Source organism: Carcharodon carcharias, chromosome 12 (genome assembly GCF_017639515.1).
Source record: "Carcharodon carcharias isolate sCarCar2 chromosome 12, sCarCar2.pri, whole genome shotgun sequence".
Taxonomy (NCBI): Eukaryota; Metazoa; Chordata; class Chondrichthyes; order Lamniformes; family Lamnidae; genus Carcharodon; species Carcharodon carcharias.
In genome coordinates this window covers 144,843,470-144,864,104 of record NC_054478.1, presented here as the reverse complement: position 1 = coordinate 144,864,104, position 20,635 = coordinate 144,843,470, and the positions used below count along the sequence as shown (strand labels likewise).

The window sequence follows — 20,635 nt, the reverse complement described above, 5'->3', positions numbered from 1 at the left end:
ACATTGTGCAATCATCAGCGAACATCCCCACTTCTGACTTTACGATGGAGGGAAGATCATTGATGAAGCAGCTGAATATGTTTGGGCCGAGGACATTGCCCTGAGGAACTCCTGCAGTGATGTCCTGGAGCTGAAATGACTGACCTCCAACAACCACAACCATCTTTCTTTGTGCTAGGTATGACTCCAACCAGCGAAGAGAGTTCCCCCTGATTCCCATTGGCTCCAGTTTTGCTAGGGCTCCTTGATACCACACTCAGTCAAATGATGCCTTGATGTCAAGGACAGTCATTCTCATCTCACCTCAGGGGCTCAGCTTTTTTGTCCATGTTTGAACCAAGGCTGTAATGAGGTCAGGAGCTGAGTGGCCCTGGCAGATCCCAAACTGGGTGTCAGTGAGCAGGTTATTGCTAAGCAAGTGCTGCTTGTTAGCACTATTGTTGACCCCTTCCATCACTTTACTGATGATCGAGAGTAGACTGATGGGGTGGTAATTGGCCGGGTTGGATTTGTCCTGCTTTTTGTGTACAGGACATATCTGGACAATTTTCCACAAAGCCGGGTAGATGCCAGTGTTGTAGCTGTACTGGAACAGCTTGGCTAGGGGCGCAGCAAGTTCTGGAGCACAAGTCTTCAGTGCTATTGCCAGAATATTGTCAGGGCCCATAGCCTTTGCAGTATCCAGTGCCTTCAGCCGTTACTTGATATCACATGGAGTGAACTGAATTGGCTGACGACTGGCATCTGTGATGCTGGAGACCTCCGGAGGAGGCCGAGATGGATCATCCACTCAGCACCTCTGGCTGAAAATGATTGCAAATGCTTCAGCCTTTTGCGCTGATGCACCTGGGCTCCTCCATCATTGGGGATGGGGATGTATGTGGAGCCTCCTCTACTTGTTAACTCCACTGCTAATGTCATTATAATGTGAAGGGGCAGCCAGAGTTTCCCTTCAGAACATAACTGGGGAATATCACCTTTTGGCTGTAGGAAGCAGTCAAATTCAAGGCACAACATTTAAATCTTCAGGAAATGGTTGTGAACTGAATTGGGATTAATCCAACCTTACACAGCTGGGTAGCCCTGTAGCCAGGTGAAGACACCTTCTGTATCCTATACCTGTTCAGCCAAGTCTGCGTAGCTACTGAAACATACAGGAGATCCTGAATACCAGCAACAAGATAGAGTAATCCAACTGAAGAGCTCAGATGGCATGACATGCAAATGAGTGGAGAGTTTGAACGATCTACATAATCTGACCCCTGAGACTGGATTGAAACCTTCAATTCACAAGTTACACCATCACCTATGGCTGACGAGTAGACTTTTTTTTTTATGCGAACATTTTTTTTTTTAAATTGAGGGCGTGGTTTCTTTTTTATTAAGATTTCTATGTGTTTTTGCAAACGGGGCCCCGAGAGTTATGAATTTCATTCTTGGGACGAGTCTTCTTAATCACGAGGAGCACGGAGAGCGAGGGAAGCAAACACGCACTCTCCAAGGTAGATTGCAACAGTTGTGTGTGGCAGAAGCGAGAGTTTCCAGCGATGCTCCACTGCAGGGTGATATAGTGAGGCTTTTCGTCCGTCTGAAATCATGCAGAGCTGTGAGATGTGATTCTCCCTCAGGTGTCTTCATGTAACAGGAAGATTTTGACCGTGTCTGGAATGGGCAGCGTCTGGATCAGATGAAAACGGAACTTCCCCAGCGCCCTCCTAATAACTATACGGCAAGAAGATGTCAATGTCCTGGGAGTACCTGTTTTAAAAAGGAACATCCTTTTAAATGAGCATTAATGTGTCAGGTGCCAGTAAAAATCTAAACCCCAGGACTCCTCGGGGGGACCCCAATAAATCAAATCCTCTTGGCCAAAATTCAAGTCTGAATATTGTAAACCAGAATTCAGAGAATGTGTGAAATACTCCCCCATTCTCTGTACTAAATCAAAACCTTGGTGCAGCCTCATTCTTGAGAGTTGAAATGTTGCCATGGTTCTCAAAGGGTTCCAGACCCACGCAAGTGTCAGGGTTTTGCTTTATTCAATTGCTTGGGAAATATTTCTCCGCAGGATAATTTTGCACACTTTCCAATCAAGATGGCCTCGAGATATTTAAGGAACAATCCAAGAGGGTTCTAGGGCTCAGAGTTCATCCTTTATGTACACACACACACACACACACACACACACACACACAATACATGTTTATAGGCAACTAGATAATCATTCTCACCACTGTTGCAGCAGAGGGTTAGAAAAAACTTCACTGCGTTTATTTGAAAAAGCTGAGAATTACCCAACCTCCCCTCAACGGTGGAGGGGGGTTGAGATTGCACTCATTCTCCCTTCCTTCCAAGATTCTTTGCAGGGACTTATTTCATTATAACTGGGCAAAATATCGAAACATAAGGGGTTCCAGATGTTGTACAGTTGGAGCGCAATTTCTCCTGACAAGTTCCCACAGACGCAAGAACAGGGTCAGTTATTTTAAGCATTATCATTGCCCAAAGGGGAGGTAACCACCTCACCTGCAGAGGGGGAAGACAATACCTTGCTTACTCCACGCCAGTCAGCTTGTAGCACTCGCTACAGAAGGTTGTCAGTTCAAGCCCCACTCCAGCGACTTGGGCGCATAATCAAGGCCGACAGTTATAGAGCTTTGCACCGTCGGAGATGCCATCTTTTGGATAAGAAGTGAAACCTAAGGTCTTGTCTGCCCTCTCAGGCGGACATAAAAAATCCCTTGGGACAACTGGAAGAGCAGGGAATAGCCCCATCAAACACCACCCCACCAACCATCTCCAACACCCCCCCGCAGCGCCTCCCCCCCCCCCCGACCCCCGATGTCCGAGCCAACATTCTTCCCTCATCCAAAAATCACCAAAGCAGATGATCTGGTCCATTATCACACTGCTGTTTGTGGGAGCTTGCTGTGCGCAAATCGGTTGTTGCATTTCCAACACTGCAACAGCAACTACACTTCAAAAGTGCCCCACTGGCTGTAAAGCACTTGGGAACATCTTGGGGCTGCGGAATGCAAGTCTTGGAAAACCTTAAGAATTACAGGCCAAGCCATTTTGGGATAAAAATCAGAAAAAAACAGCACAAAAGGGCGGCAAAAATCTGGAGCTCTCTCCTCCAAAGGTTGAGTTAATTGAAAGGTTCAAGGCTCAGGTCGATGAATTTACACCAGGGCAGGTACATGCAGATACAGTTTAGTGGAAAGAGGCAGCTCAGAAATTAACTGGATAATTTGCTAGTGGGGACAGCAATGGTTGGTCAAATCAACAGCAACAGGTGCAAAATATTCCACACAGGAAGGAAAAATGGTCAACCTGTTACTTCATAAACTGAAGTAGCTAAAAGAGGCCTAAGAGTCTTATTAGATTTGACATTCAATCATGGTCCCTTCTAATGTTAATTTTTTTAGCAAAACAGATTTTCACCTTTTATAAACCCGCTCCAAGAATCCCCATTGAAAAATGAATCCCAACGTGTCCGACCAACGTACAGCAGCCAACAGAATCCAGAACCAGTAACTGCCCGTCAGGAGAAATTAGGGTCAAAAAGAATTAGAATTTTCAACAGGGAGTTTAGAAAACTTTTCAAGTGTGTCACTGACAGCAGCCAAAAAGCATGGGGCTCAAAGATCAACAGTTCAGTACACACGCTGACTCCGTGAAGAGACTGTCCATTTAGCACCTGTAGCACCATGAGGTGCGAGTAGTGCATTTAGGTGCGTTATCCAAAACCTCTGACCCTTGAAGCCGGATCAATCGTAATTTCCTTGAAGAGGAAGAAATCACCGGTCCACGTGAGCCAGCGACCCTTTACCCGGAAGCAGTACCAACAGGAACATACAAAAGCCGTGTGGCCAGACACAAAGGCGAGCTGCAGCAGAGAGAGAGAGAGAGAGTAGAGAAAGCACGTTTACAAGAAGCTGTGTGTGTAAGCCAAAAACAGGGTTACAGCAAGGGTTGTGAATTGAATTACTGCTGACGGTTCAGTTTTGCCAGAGCCAAATTGACTGTTTAATGGTGTTTATTAAAGAGGCCGGATAAAAGAGTCTCTGGGGAATCTGTGCCATCAAGACTACCATGAACCCAACTAAGGAGGTTCTTCCGGCATGTGTTGTTTGGGTGACGTCTGCCTCCAGGGCTGGAAGTGGAATACGGCTGCTGGTGAAAGCACCTTGAGGGCTGAGTTGATTGAGTGGGAAAGTGAGAGATCCTACTTACCAGAGGCCGAGTTAGGGAAATTTGCAACTGCACGTGGTGCCACATATCTGCGGGGAGTGATGCGGGTGCTTGTGGTTGCGGTTTTGAATGCTTAAAGTGAAATTTATCTTCTATTTCAAGTATCATTTGCCTGTTAATTCATGTGTAATTTGCATTGGTTCTGATTCACGTTCAAGAAGAATTCACAAAAAGTTAAATCTTGTTGGTAATTTCTTCGCTTGGGGCTCATTTGGTAAATTTCATTTATTTGGTTTGCAGTTCCTCCCAGGGGATGATAACAAAACTGGGGGCTCAAGTCCAAGATACGAACCCAGGGACTGAAACGGGTTCACTGGAGTGTCCCAGCGTTTAAACAAACAAGATTTCACGTCTGCCTTTGCTATATTTTAATCGGGGAAAATCAGGCATTCCGGGTACACGACCAGCCCAACTCACTTCTGACTGGCTCCAAATCTCTTAGTTGGTCGGGATGTTGGCGGGTGGGCACCCTGCCATCTTCCTGCCTCCCCCCCCACCTCCCCCACCTCTCCCCTCTCTCCCCCTCCACCACCCCCCATTAAGTCCATGGCAGGAAAGCCCATGGACGGCCTTCCCACTCCACCACCAGCTGAGGCCCTTAAGTGGGCATCGCTGGCATTAAACTAGCAGCACGACAAGTAAACCCGTGAGGGTTGAGTGTGGTCTCCTGAGGGGGGTGGGGGGGGGGGGGGGGGGGGGGTGGGGGGGTGGGGGGCGTGGTTGGGGGAGGGGGCAAGGGGTCCCTTATTCAAAGGCGCTCAGTGTCCGAATCAGAGACCTGGCATGGGGAAGGGGAGCCCACTCACAACAAACCCCTCCCCCAACCCCCCCCCAACCAACTCTTGTTACCAACCCCCACCCCCCCCCCCAACCCCTCGCCTCAAACCCCTCCCTTACCACCCCCACCACGTGAATCTCCTCCCGATGGTCTGGATGGCTGCACAATCCTGGGCCTCCAGTGGGTGCATTTCCATACAGAAGCCACCACCTCCCCAGTGGTGCTGATGAACAAAGGAGCTGCTGGCCTCTGATTGGCCGGCAACTCTCGGCGGGGGGGGAGGGGTGGATTCCTGCCCCCCGGGGTCCTGATCCTCTGGAAGGCCCAGGGATGGCCTGTTAGTTGCCTGATTGGCTGGTCGTATGCGGTGGGCCTCCCCCCACCCCCCGCCCCCCCACCAAAGAGGCAACAGGGGGTAGATTCCTCCCAAGATCTCAGCAAATGGCAATAAGATGGATAACCTGTTGATTCATTTTTGACAAGAGTTGGTCGAGACAGGGATGTTGAGGAAGACACTGGGGGAGCTCTGCACTCCTCCTTAAATTGTTTCATGGGATATTTAACATCCACCTTCAGTGAGGTAGACAAGGCCTTGGTCAAGTGTCTTTCTCCAAAGTTTGTGTTTATGAAACATGCTGTTAATATCCAATACATATGGGTGCTATTCATTTTATAGCATTGTTTTTAATTAGGCCACATTGTGTATTGTATAACAGACAACGTACGTTACAATTAACAGTCAGTGTATAACCAATTCCTGCTCTCTCATGAACTGGACACTTGCTGTTGGTCACTGACCAACACAATGATGGTATAAAGGGTGTCTCCCAGCTTAGCCCCTCCACTTTAAAACCTCTCTTTAACCAGTGCAAAGTCACTCAGCCACCTCTCCCCCTGACCCCCACCCCCCCCTCACTTTCCTGTTAAAGATCAGCTGATTGTTAAACATACAGGCTTACTTAGGACGTATAAACTGTTACTATCACGTATACTGATTTATTTATAACGCCTGCTGGCTGCAAGTTTAGTTAAGCATTAATATTATTCATTTTGAGTACTGCTCTGAAGAAAAAAGTGACATTTTTTGTCGAAGCTTTTCGTCTTGTACAATTCGCAAGTAAAGGGAACAACAATTTATACTGCATGAGAAGAGAGCGCAGATTGGTTGGCGAGTGGACTCTGATTGGTAGAGGTGTTGCCACGGAGAGTGCACCAGTTGATGGTGAATGACTTCATTTTATTCTACGGAAGGGTTAAGATCTAAGCGGGAAAGTGAGGCTGGCAGTCCCAGAGGCTCAGACCCCACGCTGATCCGTGCAGAGCAAAGGAGAAAACGCGAGTAAGAATTTGCTCCGTCAAACCCTGGGCCTGCCTGGGCTCTGGCAGTCGGACGTGCCCGGATTTGCACTTGCAACAGAGCAGTGGCAGAGTAGCGGCCCACAACCAAATCAGATGTCAGAGTGGAGAAAACGCAGTGCGTATCACATCGTTTCATCTGGAAAACTATTCAGCTCAGGAATTACAATGCCGATGGGATTTGGCACAATTCTTTCCATGGATTTAATTATGATTGAAACAATCTACCTGGAAACAGGAATAGAGACGGGCCTCAGCCCTGGGAGCAGGCCCGAGCCTGGTCCCCTGGCGCCGGGAACAGGCCCGAGCCTGGTCCCCTGGCACCGGGAACAGGCCCGAGCCTGGTCCCCTGGCGCCGGGAACAGAATTGGTGACTAGCAGCCTCATAGTGAAAATAATAAACACCTTAGTGACCGAAAATAAAAATCCAGGGTATTTATTTTTTGCGGTTGTCTGTACAGAAAAATGGCTCTGTTGTTGTGATAAATATAATAGATGAATCTACGCCTGGTGTAGCCTTTTCATGTGTTCACATCTGCAGAATGGGTACGTGTTGAAACTTCTAATATTAGCCAATATAAGCGTAATCACACGGTTTGCAATTCATGTGCCTCCACCGGGAGTGTTTTTGGCAGGTGGGGAGGGGCAGGTTAAATACAGCGCTGCCCGCTCCTTCCCACCCACTCAATTCCTACCCGCCTGCAGCCTTAGACCCACCACCCTCACCTTTCCCCCCTCCCCCCAGCCCACCCCCCTGCTAAGCTGCCCAAAACCCCAGACTTACCTGTTTGGGGGATTCCATTGGCCTTCATCTTCTTCCTCGCTGCAGTCCCGGCAGCGACCACTAATGCGCTCTTGGCGCTGCTGAGACTGATGGAGCTGCCGGCGGCCAATCGGATTGTCCGGCAGCCCACATTTCCCCCCCCCACCCCCCTCCCCTGCACCCGAGGGCAGGACTTCCTCGCCAGTGAGAGGTGGAAGTCCCACACTTGCCCAATTCAGCCCACTGTTATGGCTGTATGGCTGTGGGATGGGCCGGCATGGAGCAAGTTGGCTAAAGGTGGACTTTGCTTCTGGGGTGGGGTAGGGTGGGAGGGAGGGGGTGGATCAGGCCGTCCTCTGCCCCTTCCCCACGCCCTGCCCCACCGTAACATACAGCCCAGTTTGATGCCCTGTGGTCCCTGGTTCCTGTGGGCCCGTGGATTTGAATAGCTGGTTAACAGGACTGAGTGGATTGGGGATAAACAGCGGTGCGTGGGCTCAGAGTTTGCAGCAAATGGATCTCGAAACTGTGTGCAGTGAAAACAGAGACCCCGAAGGGGATAGCAGGAGGCATCGTGTACAGGGCTGGTACTTAGCAAGGGGAAGGGCTAAACCAATACAATTGGGCATCTTTCAGTTAGTTGCAAACTGCCCCTCATTGTTTCTATCCATGTGTCTTCAATCCACAGCCATCTAATATTGCAAGTTCGTTTCTCTCCCTCTTCCATTTTTAGATCAAGCCTGCGCTATGTTAGCACAGCTCTCTCAATCAGGAGCTCCAGGTTAAACTGCTCCTCCTTTGTTTATTGCTCTCTCCACTCATCTGGGGTTTAATTTCCCCTTAAGCTCGAGCAGTAGATTTTATATTGGGTGGTACTGTGCATTTACCCCTGTGTACACTGACCTACGCTGGTTCCCAGTAAAACAACGCTTCCATTTTAAAATTTTCACCCCCACCTCCCAAAACCGTCTCACCCACCCACCCCACCCGATCTCTGTAATCTCCTCCAGGGTAGTATGTCATAAATGATCATCTGTCCTTTTTACTAACAGGCAGCTTGATGTTCATTCTTGAAACTGCACAACTTAGAATTATCCGAAAGCAAAGCATGATTTTCTTTAAAAAATTTAAAAAAAAATAAAGTTCTGGGTTAAGATGTTCAGGTTTTAAGTTACAGCCCATAAGGAACATGGGAAAAGCAGATTCGTTGCTGACATACAAACCCTCCGAGTTATCGGTGCTCATTTAATTCCAGCCTCTTGTGCATCCCCGACTTTAATTGCTACACTTTTGGCCACCGTGCCTTCAGCTGCCTGGGACCCTCAGCTCTGGAATTCCCTCCCTCTCTCTTTCCTCCTTTAAGACAGCTCTTGAAACCTACCTGTCTGACCAAACTTTTGACCATTTGCCCTGACATCAGCTTATTTGGCTCGGCGTTTAATTTTGCCTTATAAAGCTGTTACGAAACATCTCGGGATGTTTTATTATGTCAAAGGTGCTACATAAACGTAATTTCTTGTTGCTAAACGGGACATTTGGTCCAACTGGTGTTTAGGGGCCACATGAGCATCACCCTGGACCTTATTGCAAGAGAATGTATAAACTCGATCGTACAGGTGTGGGCAGACGGTGTGTTGTTTAAAACAAGGCTCTTGCTTTTCCTTTTATATACTGGTTCATGGGATGTGGGTGTCGCTGGCTAGGCCAGCATCCCTCATCACCCTTGTTCAGGGGGGCATTTAAGAGTCCACCACATTGCTGTGGGCCTGGAGTCACATGTAGAGGCCAGACCAGGTAAGGATGGCAGATTTCCTTCCCTAAAGGACATTAGTGAACCAGGTGGGTTTTTACAACAATCGGCATCTTTAGACTTTTAACTCCAGATTTTTATTGGATTCAAATTTAACTATCAGCCGTTGCGGGATTCGAACCCGGGTCTCCAGAGCGTTACTCTGGGCCTCTGGAGAGGGCCCACATCGTGGACCTGCACAAGTTCCTTTCACGGTTGCGTTGCAATTGGTGAAGAAACAACTTGCGTTTATCGTGAGCGCGAGGCATCCCAAAACGTCTTACAGCCAGCGAAATACTCTGGAGCTGTCATCCCCTTCGCAAGGTAGAGAAAAAACGCAACAACCAACCAATCTGCGCACAGCAAGATCCCACAAACAGCAATGACATTAACGACCGGACGACCTTTTGCTCTCGTGATGTTGGCTGAGGCCCAAACACTGCCCGGGACACCATGACCGGACGGATCCACTGCGTAGCATGGGATCATTCACACCCGCCCGGGAAAGTGGCCTAGGGGCCTCAGTTTGATGTCTTACCTGGGTCTCGAGACCACAATCTTCGGGCCCTGAGGTGAGGGTGTTACCGCTAAGTGAAGGCAGGCACCCCAGCGTGGACGGTGTTCACTGCGTAAGCAAACCCGTCAAAGGGAGCTGGTGATGGGAATGCACAAGAGGCATCAACCAGTGGCATGGAGAGGGTGCAGACAGGGGCAAGGCACCTGCTCTGCCCTTAGTCATTAGTCACGGCACAGCTGGGTTAGCTGGGAAGAGGTCAGGCAGAGCAAAAAGGCAGGGAAGCTAGCTGGTAGATCACCAGTGGTCCGAGTCTAAACCACACGACTGCTCAGAAAACCTAAGCACTGGAGCAAAACAACAACAACGGTATAGCACCCGCAACACCATTAAACTCACCAGGTGCTCCACGAGAGCATTACAACACAAAGCAGGACATCGAGCCACATGAGGTGACAAAAGCTTGGTCAAAGAGGTTGGTTTTAAAGAGGGAGGGAGAGAGGTAGAGAGTCGGAGAGGTTTAGGGAGGAAATCCCAGAGCCTGCGGCCTAGGCAGCTGAAGACAGATTCACCAATGGAGACGCAATTATCACTGGGAACACGCAAAAGGCCAGAGTTAGAAGGGCGCAGATACCTCGGAGGGTTGTGGGGCTGGAGGAGATTACAGAGATAGTTTGGGGGGGGGGGGGGGGGGGGGGGGGGGGGGGGGGGGGGGGGGGGGTGCGGTGGGGGGTGAGGTGGGGGGAGTGACGACATGGAGGGATTTGAAAACAAGGGTGGGAGTTTTAAAATTGAGGTGTTGCTTAATCTGAGGAGCCGCTTAACCAGAGGAGCCAGTGTAGGTCAGTGAGCACCGGGGTTGTGGGGGAGGTGGGGGCGAGGGGGGGTTGTGGGGGGGGTGGTGATGGGTGAGTGAGGGCACAGGCAGCAGGGCTTTGGATGACCTCAAGTCTACAGAGGGTAGAATGTGGGAGAGCAGCCAGGAGTGTCGAGCCTGGAGGTACTGAAGGCATGAGTGAGGGTTTCGGTAGCAGATCAGCCGAGGGAGGGTGATGTTACGGAGGTGGAAATAGGCGGTCTTACAGCATGAATGTGTGGTCGGAAGCTCATTTCTGGGGTCAAAACTTGACACCAGGGTTGCGAACAGACCACAAGCAAGACAGAGAGTAGCAGTGAATGGCTGTCTCTCGGGTTGGAGGGAGGTTTGTAGTGAAGATTCCCAGGGGTCGGTGTTAGGACCACTGATCTTCCTGATGTGTATTAATGACTTAGCCCAGGGGTTCCTTGGGTCGTGACACCCAGTGGGGTGGTGGGGCTGGCAATTGGGGTGGTGGGACTGGCAATTGGGGTTGCGAGCTCCCCCTTCCCCAAGGCAGCTCCGATCGTGGTGGAGATGTACCAAGGCCCTAACAGAACTCCCACAATGAGCCACTTCAATAGAACTACAACTCCCAACATGCTCTGCGGCGAGAGTCTGGCTGGTTATTGCCAGATCTGCCTCCATTTTGCTGCCTGGGGTTTGACCCACATCCCAGGGCCACGTGTCTTTCTTGCGGCCTAGTCGCCGCTTCCCCTCCCCGACTCTCCCGCTCTCTGACCCTCCCGGTTGCTGCAACCCCACCCTCCACCCCCCACCCCCCGGACCCTCCCCACCGCCGCCACTCTCAGTTCCCTCACCCGCTTCCTCTTGCCTCGGTGCTCTTCACCCCGAGCACATTGCTCACAGCGAGGGTCTGGGAGAGGCTAGCAGCGGCTCGAGGGGGAGGGTCAGTCAGCGGGAGGGAAGCGGGAGGCTCGGGGAGAGAAATGGGGGCGGGGAGGGTCGGAGGGGGGGAAAGAGCGAGCGGGAGGCTCGGCGGGTCAAGACCGGTGGCAAGTTGGGAGAGGCGGCAAGCTGGGGGGTGGGAAGCAAAGAGCGGGATTTAAGTCGAAAGAGTTGGTAAGTTATTAGAAGTTAGGAAAAGGATTTTGGGCCAGTTAGGTTCAAGGCAGCCAATAGATTTTTACTGTAAAAGTTTCAGGTCAGGAACATAATCCATGCTTAATGTATGTCTTCTTAAGGGAAAGTGAATTTTGTTTAGCTTGTGGACTCCAATCATGCTCGAGGCTTTGCCCCGGAGAATGCACCCGGAGCAGTTGTCCACTAAGCTTTTGTTTGACTGAAAAAGGACAGAACGCCTGGACGTGCTCCTTCCGTCCGCAGAGGACAGGTCCCCTGTGAGTGAACATACGTCGCTTCTACAAGCGTAAGGGAGCCACACCGCGAGCCCAACTGATCGTCTTAAATCGGCTGTTGGTGTCGCTCTTGGCACACTCGGGATTGTTCAGCAAGTGCTGTCCAAATCACAGAATCACATCGAATGCTGGACCCTACCTTTTGAGTTTTACGAGCGCGGGCCGGTTGGGTGTGGGTCAGCGCTTTGCCCGTTGCGAACAGCTGAAGGGACGGTGCTGGGTGATACGCTCTGCCAGTCTTTGGGACGTACGACCTACAGACCCGACATCGCACTAGCGCTGAAATTCATGTACCGCCTTGCTCATTGGTGTGACAGGCACCAGGACTTTTCACCCCAACGGCAGCATCCTGTCAGTGGCGAATACCACTCGCGCTGCCACAGCACGGTAGCAGCGTGCAGCAGCTGGCTTCACCTACCCAAACTCTTCAGACACTTTACCCTTCCGCGGTAATCCGAGGTAGAGCGGGCACTTCGTGAGTTTGCGCGATACACAGCAGGCCAGCGCCGTTACGCTCAGGAGCGCCGCCTGAGAGGCGGGAAATAAAAACGGAAGCGCCCGCGCATTGCCAGGTTACCTCGAGCGGCTCTGAAGACCTGCAAGGCTTCCTCGTCCACCTTCATCCGTCCGATCGTGTCCGCATCCAGGCTCTCCCAGTTAACCAGGTTCAAGTTAGCCCCAAAGTCGATCAAAAGTTTTACAAACTGCGCCTCGCACCCATGCCGGAGGACAGCGTCAAGGACGCAGACAGGAGATCCCCGGGGAAAGGCCGTCACGTCCACCCGGCCCCAGTAGTTGTAATCGGGGTTCGCCCCAGCTTTCAGTAACAGCTTGAAACACTGGAGGTGCTGATAGGCCGAGCTGATGTAGAGGGGGCAAATGCCCAGCGACGTGAACCTCCGAGCGGCGGGCACCGAGGTGCGGCTGGACACGTGGTGGTTAACGTCGACGTCCGCGCCATATCTGAAACAGGCAGGTTAAACAGGGTCATCCACGGCTGGGCAGGAGGAGCTGCTCACCGGGTTCCCGGTGGGTTAAGTCGATGGATTAGCGAGTAAACCCTCCGTGAGAGGGGCCGGGGGAAGCTGGGGTCACGCTCCTCAGAGCCGAGAAAGTGAAGGGGAGATTTAACGGAGGTGTTCGAAATCGTGGGGTTTGGGGTGGGGTGGGGTGGGGGGTGGGGGGGGGGTGTTTTGTTAGCAAATAAGGAGAATCTGATTCAGCTGGCAGCAGAATCAGTGACCAGAGGGCACAGGCTTAAGATAATTGGCAAAAAGAAAACCAGGGGCAAAATGGGAAGTTTTTTTTTCATTTTCCGGAAAGTGTGATGGAAGCAGACCCAATAGCCGAACTTTCAAAAGGAAATTGGATAAATACTTGAAAGGGAAAAATGTGTAGGGCTGTAGGGGAAGAGCGTGGCGCGTGGAACTAATTGGATAGCTCTTTCAAAGAGCTGGCACAGGCAGGATGGGCTGAATGGCCTCCTTCAGTGTAGTTCCAGCCTACGATTCTACGTGGCTGTAGTACTAAACCATGCAGACTGGAGAAATGCCTTGTCCTTCTGACATTGGGGCACTGATGCCCCAGTGTTTGGACTAGGAATGGACAAAGTAGGAAGACCCATCACTCAAGATTTCTATTCATATTCACAATTCAGTGACTTTAGCTGGAAGTTTATGGGCATGTGCACATCAGGCGGGCGTGAGACTGGGTTTAGCTTTCATGTCCTCCTTCCGCCCCCCCCCCGCCCAACACACCAGCCAATATTGGTAGAGCCTTCCAGTGTTCTTCATCAGGCTCAGAGATGAAGTACATCCAGGAATTGGGGTACTCGAGGCCTGTAGTACAGCAGGAGATGTGGCTTGTAGGAGAAGGTGGGGTGAGAAGACTCGGGAAAAACAATAGCACTCATTAAAATCAAGCGATTGATTATCAGCAAATCCAAATCAGGTTACCAGGCAAATCTGTGAAGCACATCAAGACAGTTTCCTATGCTAAAGGTGTCATATAAATGTAAGCTTGTTGCTATTTATCCCAACGAGAGATACCTTCAACAGGAAAACTCAACTATTAATCAATGTCCCAGTCTTTAAGACTCTTGATTGAAACCGAGGGCTGGAAAGGGCGCAGAATGATGCGGAATCATTCACTTTGATAGTCGTTTGGCAGTACAGGGCTTGAGTAACGCTGAAAAAACAGACTTTTTTTTAAATCGAAGATTTTCGTCCCACTCATCAGGACAATTTACAAGGTCATCGCTGTTTCCCCCCCCCAACATCGGTATTTTCTTGCGAGTTATCCTGATGTGTGCAAGACGAGAAGCTCCGACAAAAAGAAACATCTCTTTCTTCAGCAATACATTTATCTTTTCATTCATTCATGGAATGGGGGCATCGCCGGCCAGGCCCCTCATTGCCCCTCCCGAATTGTCCTTGAGAAGGACGGTCACCTTCTTGATGGCGTCTTGCTCAAATTAAAGAGTCAACCGCACTGGTGTGGGTCTGGAGTCACATGGAGGCCAGACCAGGGTAAGGAAGGCAGAATTCCCTCCTTCAAGGACATTAGTGAAGCAGATCAGTTATTATGACAATTTGGTGGTTTTATGGTCATGATCACAGACACACACTTTTCATTCCTGACTTATTTAATTGACAGAAGTTAAATTTCCCAGTTGCTGAGGTAGGATTTGAACTCATATCTCAGGATCTTTAGTCCAGGCCATTTGGATTACTGGCCCAGCAACATAGACACTATGTTATCTACCACTGATTGCCAATTGCCTTAAATCTGGATCCTTCCACCAATGGGAACAGTTTCTCGCTATCTGCTCTGTCCAGACTCCTCACGATTTTGAACTCCTCAATCAAATCTCCTCTCAACCTTCCCTTCTCTAAGGAAAACAGTCCCCAACTTCTCCAATCCTTTTCTTTATTTATTCTTTCATGGGATGTGGGCGTCGCTGACTAGGCCAGCAATGTGTTGCCCATCTCTAATTGCCCTTGAAGTGAGTGGCTTGCTAGGCCATTTCAGAGGGTAATTAACAGTCAACCACTTTGTGTCTGGAGTCACATATGGGTCAGACCAGGTAAGGACAGCAGATTTCCTTAGCAAACCAGGTGGGCTTTTTTTTTTAAACAACGAACAATCGATGATCATAGTCACCATTACTGAGAGTAGCTTTACATGTCAGACTTGTTAATTAAATTTGGGATTTGAACCCAGGTACCCAGAGCACTAGGCTGAACCTTTGGGTTACTAGTCCAGTGACATTATCACTACACCATAGCTTGAAGTTACTCATCCCTGAATCCATTTTTCTAATCGTTTCTGCACTCTCTCTAAAGAACTTCACATCTTTCCTAAAGTGTGGTGCACAGAACTGGACACAATACTCCAGCTGAGACTGAACCAGTGTTTTATACAAGTTTAACATAACCTCCTTGCTTTTGTACTCTGTGCCTCTATTAATAGCACCTACGATGCTGTATGCTTTAATAATCACACTCTCAACTAATATCTGTAGTGGGGGGATGGTGTGAAGGAGAGACTTGAATGGCAATGTACAGTGCAGACACTCCAGTAGCTCGCCCTTCATATCCTTCCTAAAGCTTAACCTTCCTTCAAGTTAGAGCTAAGTCATTCAGGGGTGGTATCAGGAAGCATTTCTTCACACAAAGGGTTGTGGAAACCTGGAACTCTCTCCCCCAAAAAGCTGTTGAGACTGGAGGTCAACTGAATATCTCTAAACAGGGAGATAGATTTTTGTTGGGTAAGAATGTTAAGGGCTATGAAGCAAGGTTTGTAAATGGAGTTAAGATGCAAATCAGTAATGACCTGAATGAATAGTGTTGAGGGGCTGAATGGTCTTTTCCTCTTTCTACAGTCCTATACAGGAGGCTAGAAAACACATCTTGACTGGAGGGAGCAGCGCATTATCATCAGTCCCCTCGTGTTCTCCGCCGACATTCGCACACATGCATTGCCCAGTAGGGGTCACTGGTCAATGGTACAGAGCAGGGACCCCAGCGGGTATTCCCCGGTCCCCAACCGACCCAGCAATGCAGAAGCCAATTGCTCCCTGAGATTCAAACAGCTGACTCAACACACGCTCGCAGATAAGAGTCTAAAACCTTCCTGGTCCGAATGTCACGGCTCCACAATGGCGTCCTCTTTCACCAAGAGGTCAAGTAGGTGTTATGTAAGACTGAACGCAGTCTACACTGATGGCAGTGGACCTCGCTCGCTCTGCCTCTCTCGCCCCAGTTATAGCTCCCTACGTCAAGGCTTCCCAAACTGTGGGTCGCGTGCCCAAGATGGGTCGCGAGTTCCAAGGCAACAATGGCTGCCACTTGGCTCGGACTGACTCCCGACAGCTGGGGAGGCCCCTTTAAATCCTCACATACTTTTTGTCAGTGGGCGCGGCCTAATGGACAGCTCTCTGAGGCCCCCAATTGCTGCTGTTAAAAAAATAAACCCTGTGAAAAGCTAAAGGATTTTTTTTTAGTTGGGTGGGGGGGGTGGAGAAACCCTGCTTTTGCTTCCCCTGCCATCAAGGTTTGACTCCTGTTGCCTCATCCCCTCAGTTAAAAAGCTAAAGCCTCCCTCTCACCAACTGAAGTTCCTTCCGCCCCCCCTCCCCACCCCCAATCCTCCCCCCCGACACCTATACCCAATCCCAATAGCCCCCCCACACCCAATCCCAATCCCCCCCCTCCACACCCAATCCCAATCTCCCCCCCCCCCCCCAGACAGCTCTCGTAGCCCCCAAAACTTTCAACCCGAGTTGTCACACGAAGGCTTGAGGCCTTAAAGGGGTGGGGGGGGGGGGGGGGCGACGCCAGGGATAAGGCCGCAAAGCACCGCTCCAGGCAACAACAACAACCAAAGAACAAAGCAAGGAAACCGGGCCCTAACCCACTTACCTGATCAGTTCTTTGAGGATGTCAGCTCGGCCTACCCGTGAGGCGTGGTACACGGGCGTGCTGCGGTGGTGGGAACTCCCATTGGGGTCGGCCCCCGCCTGCAGGAGAATCCTTGCGCAGCCCAGGTGGCCGTTCAGCACAGCCACGTACAGCGCGGTCTGTCCCTTCACGTCGACCAAGTCCACCTCGGCCCCCTGCTGGAGCAGGTAGTCCACACAGTCGGCGTGGCCGGCGGTAGCGGCGATCCGAAGAGGCGTGCAGGGCAGCCAACCGCAGCACCAGACCGATTTCTCATTGATCCGCCTGGAAAACAGAACAGCAGGTTTGTGACGGCTGGGGAGGCCCCTTTAAATCCTCACTTTCACCTCTTTTTGCCAGTGGGCGGGGCCTAAGGGACAGCTCTCCCAGGCCCAATTGCTGCTGTTAAAAAAAGAAACCTTGGGAAAAGTTAAGGGGGGGTTTTTCTTTTGGAGAACCCCCTGCATTTTCATCATCAACTCCCCCCAGGTTCCCCCACCACCTCGGTCAAAAACTAAAGCCCTCCCTCTCACCACCTCTCACCCCCCTACCCCCTCCCTCACGCCCCCTCACCCTCACCCGCCTCCCCCCTCCCTCACCCCCCTCCCCCCTCCCTCACCCTCACCCCCACCCCCCTCCCCCATCCCTCACCCCCCTCCCCCATCCCTCACCCTCCTCCCCCTCACCATCACCCCCCTCCCCTCCTCCCCTCCCCTCCCTCGCCCCCCCACCCCATCCCCTCACCCTTCCCCCTCACCCCCTCAACACTCACCCCTCTCCCTCACCCCGTCCCCTCTCACCCTTCCCCCTCACCCCCTCAACACTCACCCCTCTCCCTCACCCCGTCCCCTCTCACCCTTCCCCCTCACCCCCTCAACACTCACCCCTCCCCCTCACCCCCCTCACCACTCACCCCCCTCTTCCCTCACCCCCTCATCACTCAAACCCCTCTTCCCTCACCCCTCACCAATTGAAGCTCCTTCCCCACCCCCTCCCCCTCCCTCCCCCTCCTGCATCCCCCTCCCAATCCCCCTCACCCCCCTCCACCGCTCCTCCCCACCCCCTCCCTCTCACCCCCCTCCCACTCCCCCTCACTCCTCCCTTCTCACCCCCTCCCCTCTCACCCCTCCCCCTCCCCCTCACCACTCACCCCTACTCACCCCCCTCTTCCCTCATCCCTCCAATTGAAGCTCCTTCCCCACCCCCTCCCCCTCACCCCTCCCCACTCACCCCTCTTCCCTCACCCCTCACCAATTGAAGCTCCTTCCCCACCCACCCCTCCCCTTTCTCCCTCCCCCCTCCGCCCCTCCCCCCCTCCTCCCCTTCCCCCACCGCCCCTACCCCCCTCCTCCCCTTCCCCCCTCCCCCCTCCTCCCCTTCCCCCCCCCACCCCTTGTTAGTCAAGAACCTAAGGACATCGGAGTCTTGACTAACAAAGGGATCAAAGATTATCGGGGGGGTAGGCGGGAATGTGGAATTGAGGCCACAATCAGATTAATGAATGGCAGAACAGGCTCGAGGGGCCGAATGGCCTACCCCTGCTCCTAATGCCTATGTGATGCAAGTTAAGCATCTGGAAATCAAACAAAACGTGCTGCGGTGACTTTCCTGCTGCCGGAGCCTTGGTACCCATCACCAAACGTACAGGGATGGACAGGAAATAACTAACAGGCCTATCAGCCTGTCTTCCTCCAGACAGGGTATAGCTGACACCCACCAGCAAACCACAACACTCACTCCAAACTTCTGGCCAGAAGCAAATCAAAGATATAGAGGAATCCTTGGATACATTTACAGAAAAATCTTGTCACATTCAATTTTGTTCCATCCACCTTGCGCCTTCCAACCCTCCCAGATCTCAGGCTCCACCAATCCGGGCCATTTGCACGTTTCAGTTGCCTGGGCCTTAAACTCCAAAATTCCCTCGCTAAACCTTTTCTGCTTCTCTTTCCTTCTTTAGGTGGTTTCTTCGGACCTCAATTTGACCAAGCTTCTGGTCATTTGTCCTAATACCCTCATGGTGGCTTGGTGTCAAATTTGGTTTGGTCACGCAGCTGTGAAGCACCTTGGGACATTTCGTTAAGGGTGTCAAATAACTCACCAGGACAGATGCAAGAACACCAAACTTCAAAGGGAGCAACGATTTAGACCGCACGAGAAAAACGTGCCAATTGGTTGGCGCGTTGGCTCCGGTTGGCTGAGGCGTTGCCATGGAGAGTGCACCTGGGGGCTATTGTTTGATTCAAAAAAAAAAGGCACAATGCCTGGACGTATTCCTTTTGCCTGCAGAGGACAGGTCCCTGCCTATGAACATATGTTCATCCTTCAGCAGCATGTCCCTTTCATCAGCAATATGCAAATTATTGTAGTATTCAGTTGATCCGAGGTTTAGACCTGATAATAAGAGAAGGGACACACCAGTGTGTCGGGAGTCAAGCGTTAGTTGAGTGAGTGATCCTTTAGCGCTGAGCATGAGGGAACTATCTGATAAAGCAATTAATTTTGTGACAATGCCTATGTCAAGACAGCACAGCAGCTCTCAGCGTGCGTGGGGACCCTAACTTTGTAAACAGTAGCACAGAATACGAAAGGCAAAAACGGTAACACTGCCTCCATATAAATCACTGGTTCGACCACGGTTAGAATATTGTGTCCAAGATTCTTGGCGCTTGTTTTAGAAAAGATGTCAGGGCCACGGAGCGGACAAAGGAAGAGATTTACCGACAACTCCTCTGAAAAGGGGGGGAGGGGGGAGGGTCATACGGACTCGAAACATTAACCCTGTTTCGCCCTCTCCGCTTGCTGAGCTTTTCCAGCATTTTCTGCTTCTGTAAGGGATTTCACCAGAGTGGATACCTGTTCAAGAGGGTTTTAGTTATGAGGAAAGACTGGCCTGGACACAACAGCAAGAGGGCTGGGATCAGGCCAGCAGTCCATCTTTCTTGGATATTGTCTGGGGCGGTGCTAAGGGCTGGGAGAAGAGCTATAACAACTGGGGGAGGGGGTGGAAACAAAAACAGAGACACAATAAACATGGAGACAATGCTGGTCTCTCTCAAAAGGCCAAGTGTGTTTAACAAAGACACGCCCTTTAAACAGCTGATATCTTGCAGAGAGAGAGAGAGAGAGACAGGCAGGAATCCCTGGGGTAAACCTGCCGGAAGCTGCAGGCCAGGGAGGCTGGTGCGCGGTCTAGCAAAGCAAACAGCCTCACCTCCTGAAGCTGTCCTCCTGCAGGAGGCCGGCGACAGTGCCCAGGTCACCCACGTAGGTGGCGTCGTGCAGCCGGGTGTCCTCGACCCCTTCCAGGGGGCTGTCACAGAACTGCTCCCGCAGCCACTCCTTGAGGTTGCGGCCGGCTCTGGCCCCGGCAGCGGCAGCGGCTGCGGCTTCTGCCTCTTCCTCCTCCTCCTCCAGCTGCTGCTGCAGCTGTCGCTGCTGCTGAGCCCCGGGAGCGCTCCCGGCGGGGCTGCACCCCTTCGCTGTGTCCCCATCCGACATGGCTTGTTTCCACCCCCAGGAGGGGTGGACTGCAACCCTGTGGATCACAGTGACAGCGCTAAGGCACGTCCATGCATAACCCTCCCCTCCCGCAATTCCCAGGGCTTCCTCACGTTACATTAACACCGGTCCAGGGACCTCCCATGTTGCTCGCACATCCTGTTCGGGTGTCTCAACTCCTCTCTGTGGTCCGATGCGATGCCATTCACTTCCCCCTCCCCTCCTCTAACCAAGCCTAACCCTGGGTGGGTGCATCAAGCGCTTCTCCAAACCCTCCCGCTCACTAAATAAGGACCTGGCCGGCCGCGCCGCTGGATCGGGAGGCGCCGGCAAGTCAAGAGTTTTGCTGCGGCGAACGCTGGCGTTCTGCGGGTTTTCGGGGTTGCCAACTCTCCCCGGGGTCGGCCGGGAGTCTCCAGCCGTTGACCATCAATCTCCAGGATAAAAGCCAAATTCCACCGAACCCCCCCAACCCGCACTAAGGCCATCTCCCACTAGCTTGCTT

At 51.6% G+C, this 20,635-nt stretch overlaps 1 protein-coding gene across 1 annotated transcript; it reads right to left on the bottom strand.

Annotated features, from left to right (window-relative positions):
* Window positions 1-755: 755 nt before the first annotated feature.
* On the bottom strand, window positions 756-20,248 carry asb1 (ankyrin repeat and SOCS box containing 1). The gene is made up of 4 exons (XM_041201091.1): window positions 19,844-20,248; window positions 16,612-16,914; window positions 12,267-12,652; window positions 756-1,758 (listed from the first exon to the last, which is right to left on the bottom strand). The coding sequence occupies exons 1-4, from the start codon at window positions 20,128-20,130 to the stop codon at window positions 1,625-1,627; spliced, it is 1,110 nt and encodes a 369-aa protein (XP_041057025.1). The 5' UTR covers window positions 20,131-20,248; the 3' UTR covers window positions 756-1,624.
* Between the last annotated feature and the right edge of the window lie 387 nt (window positions 20,249-20,635).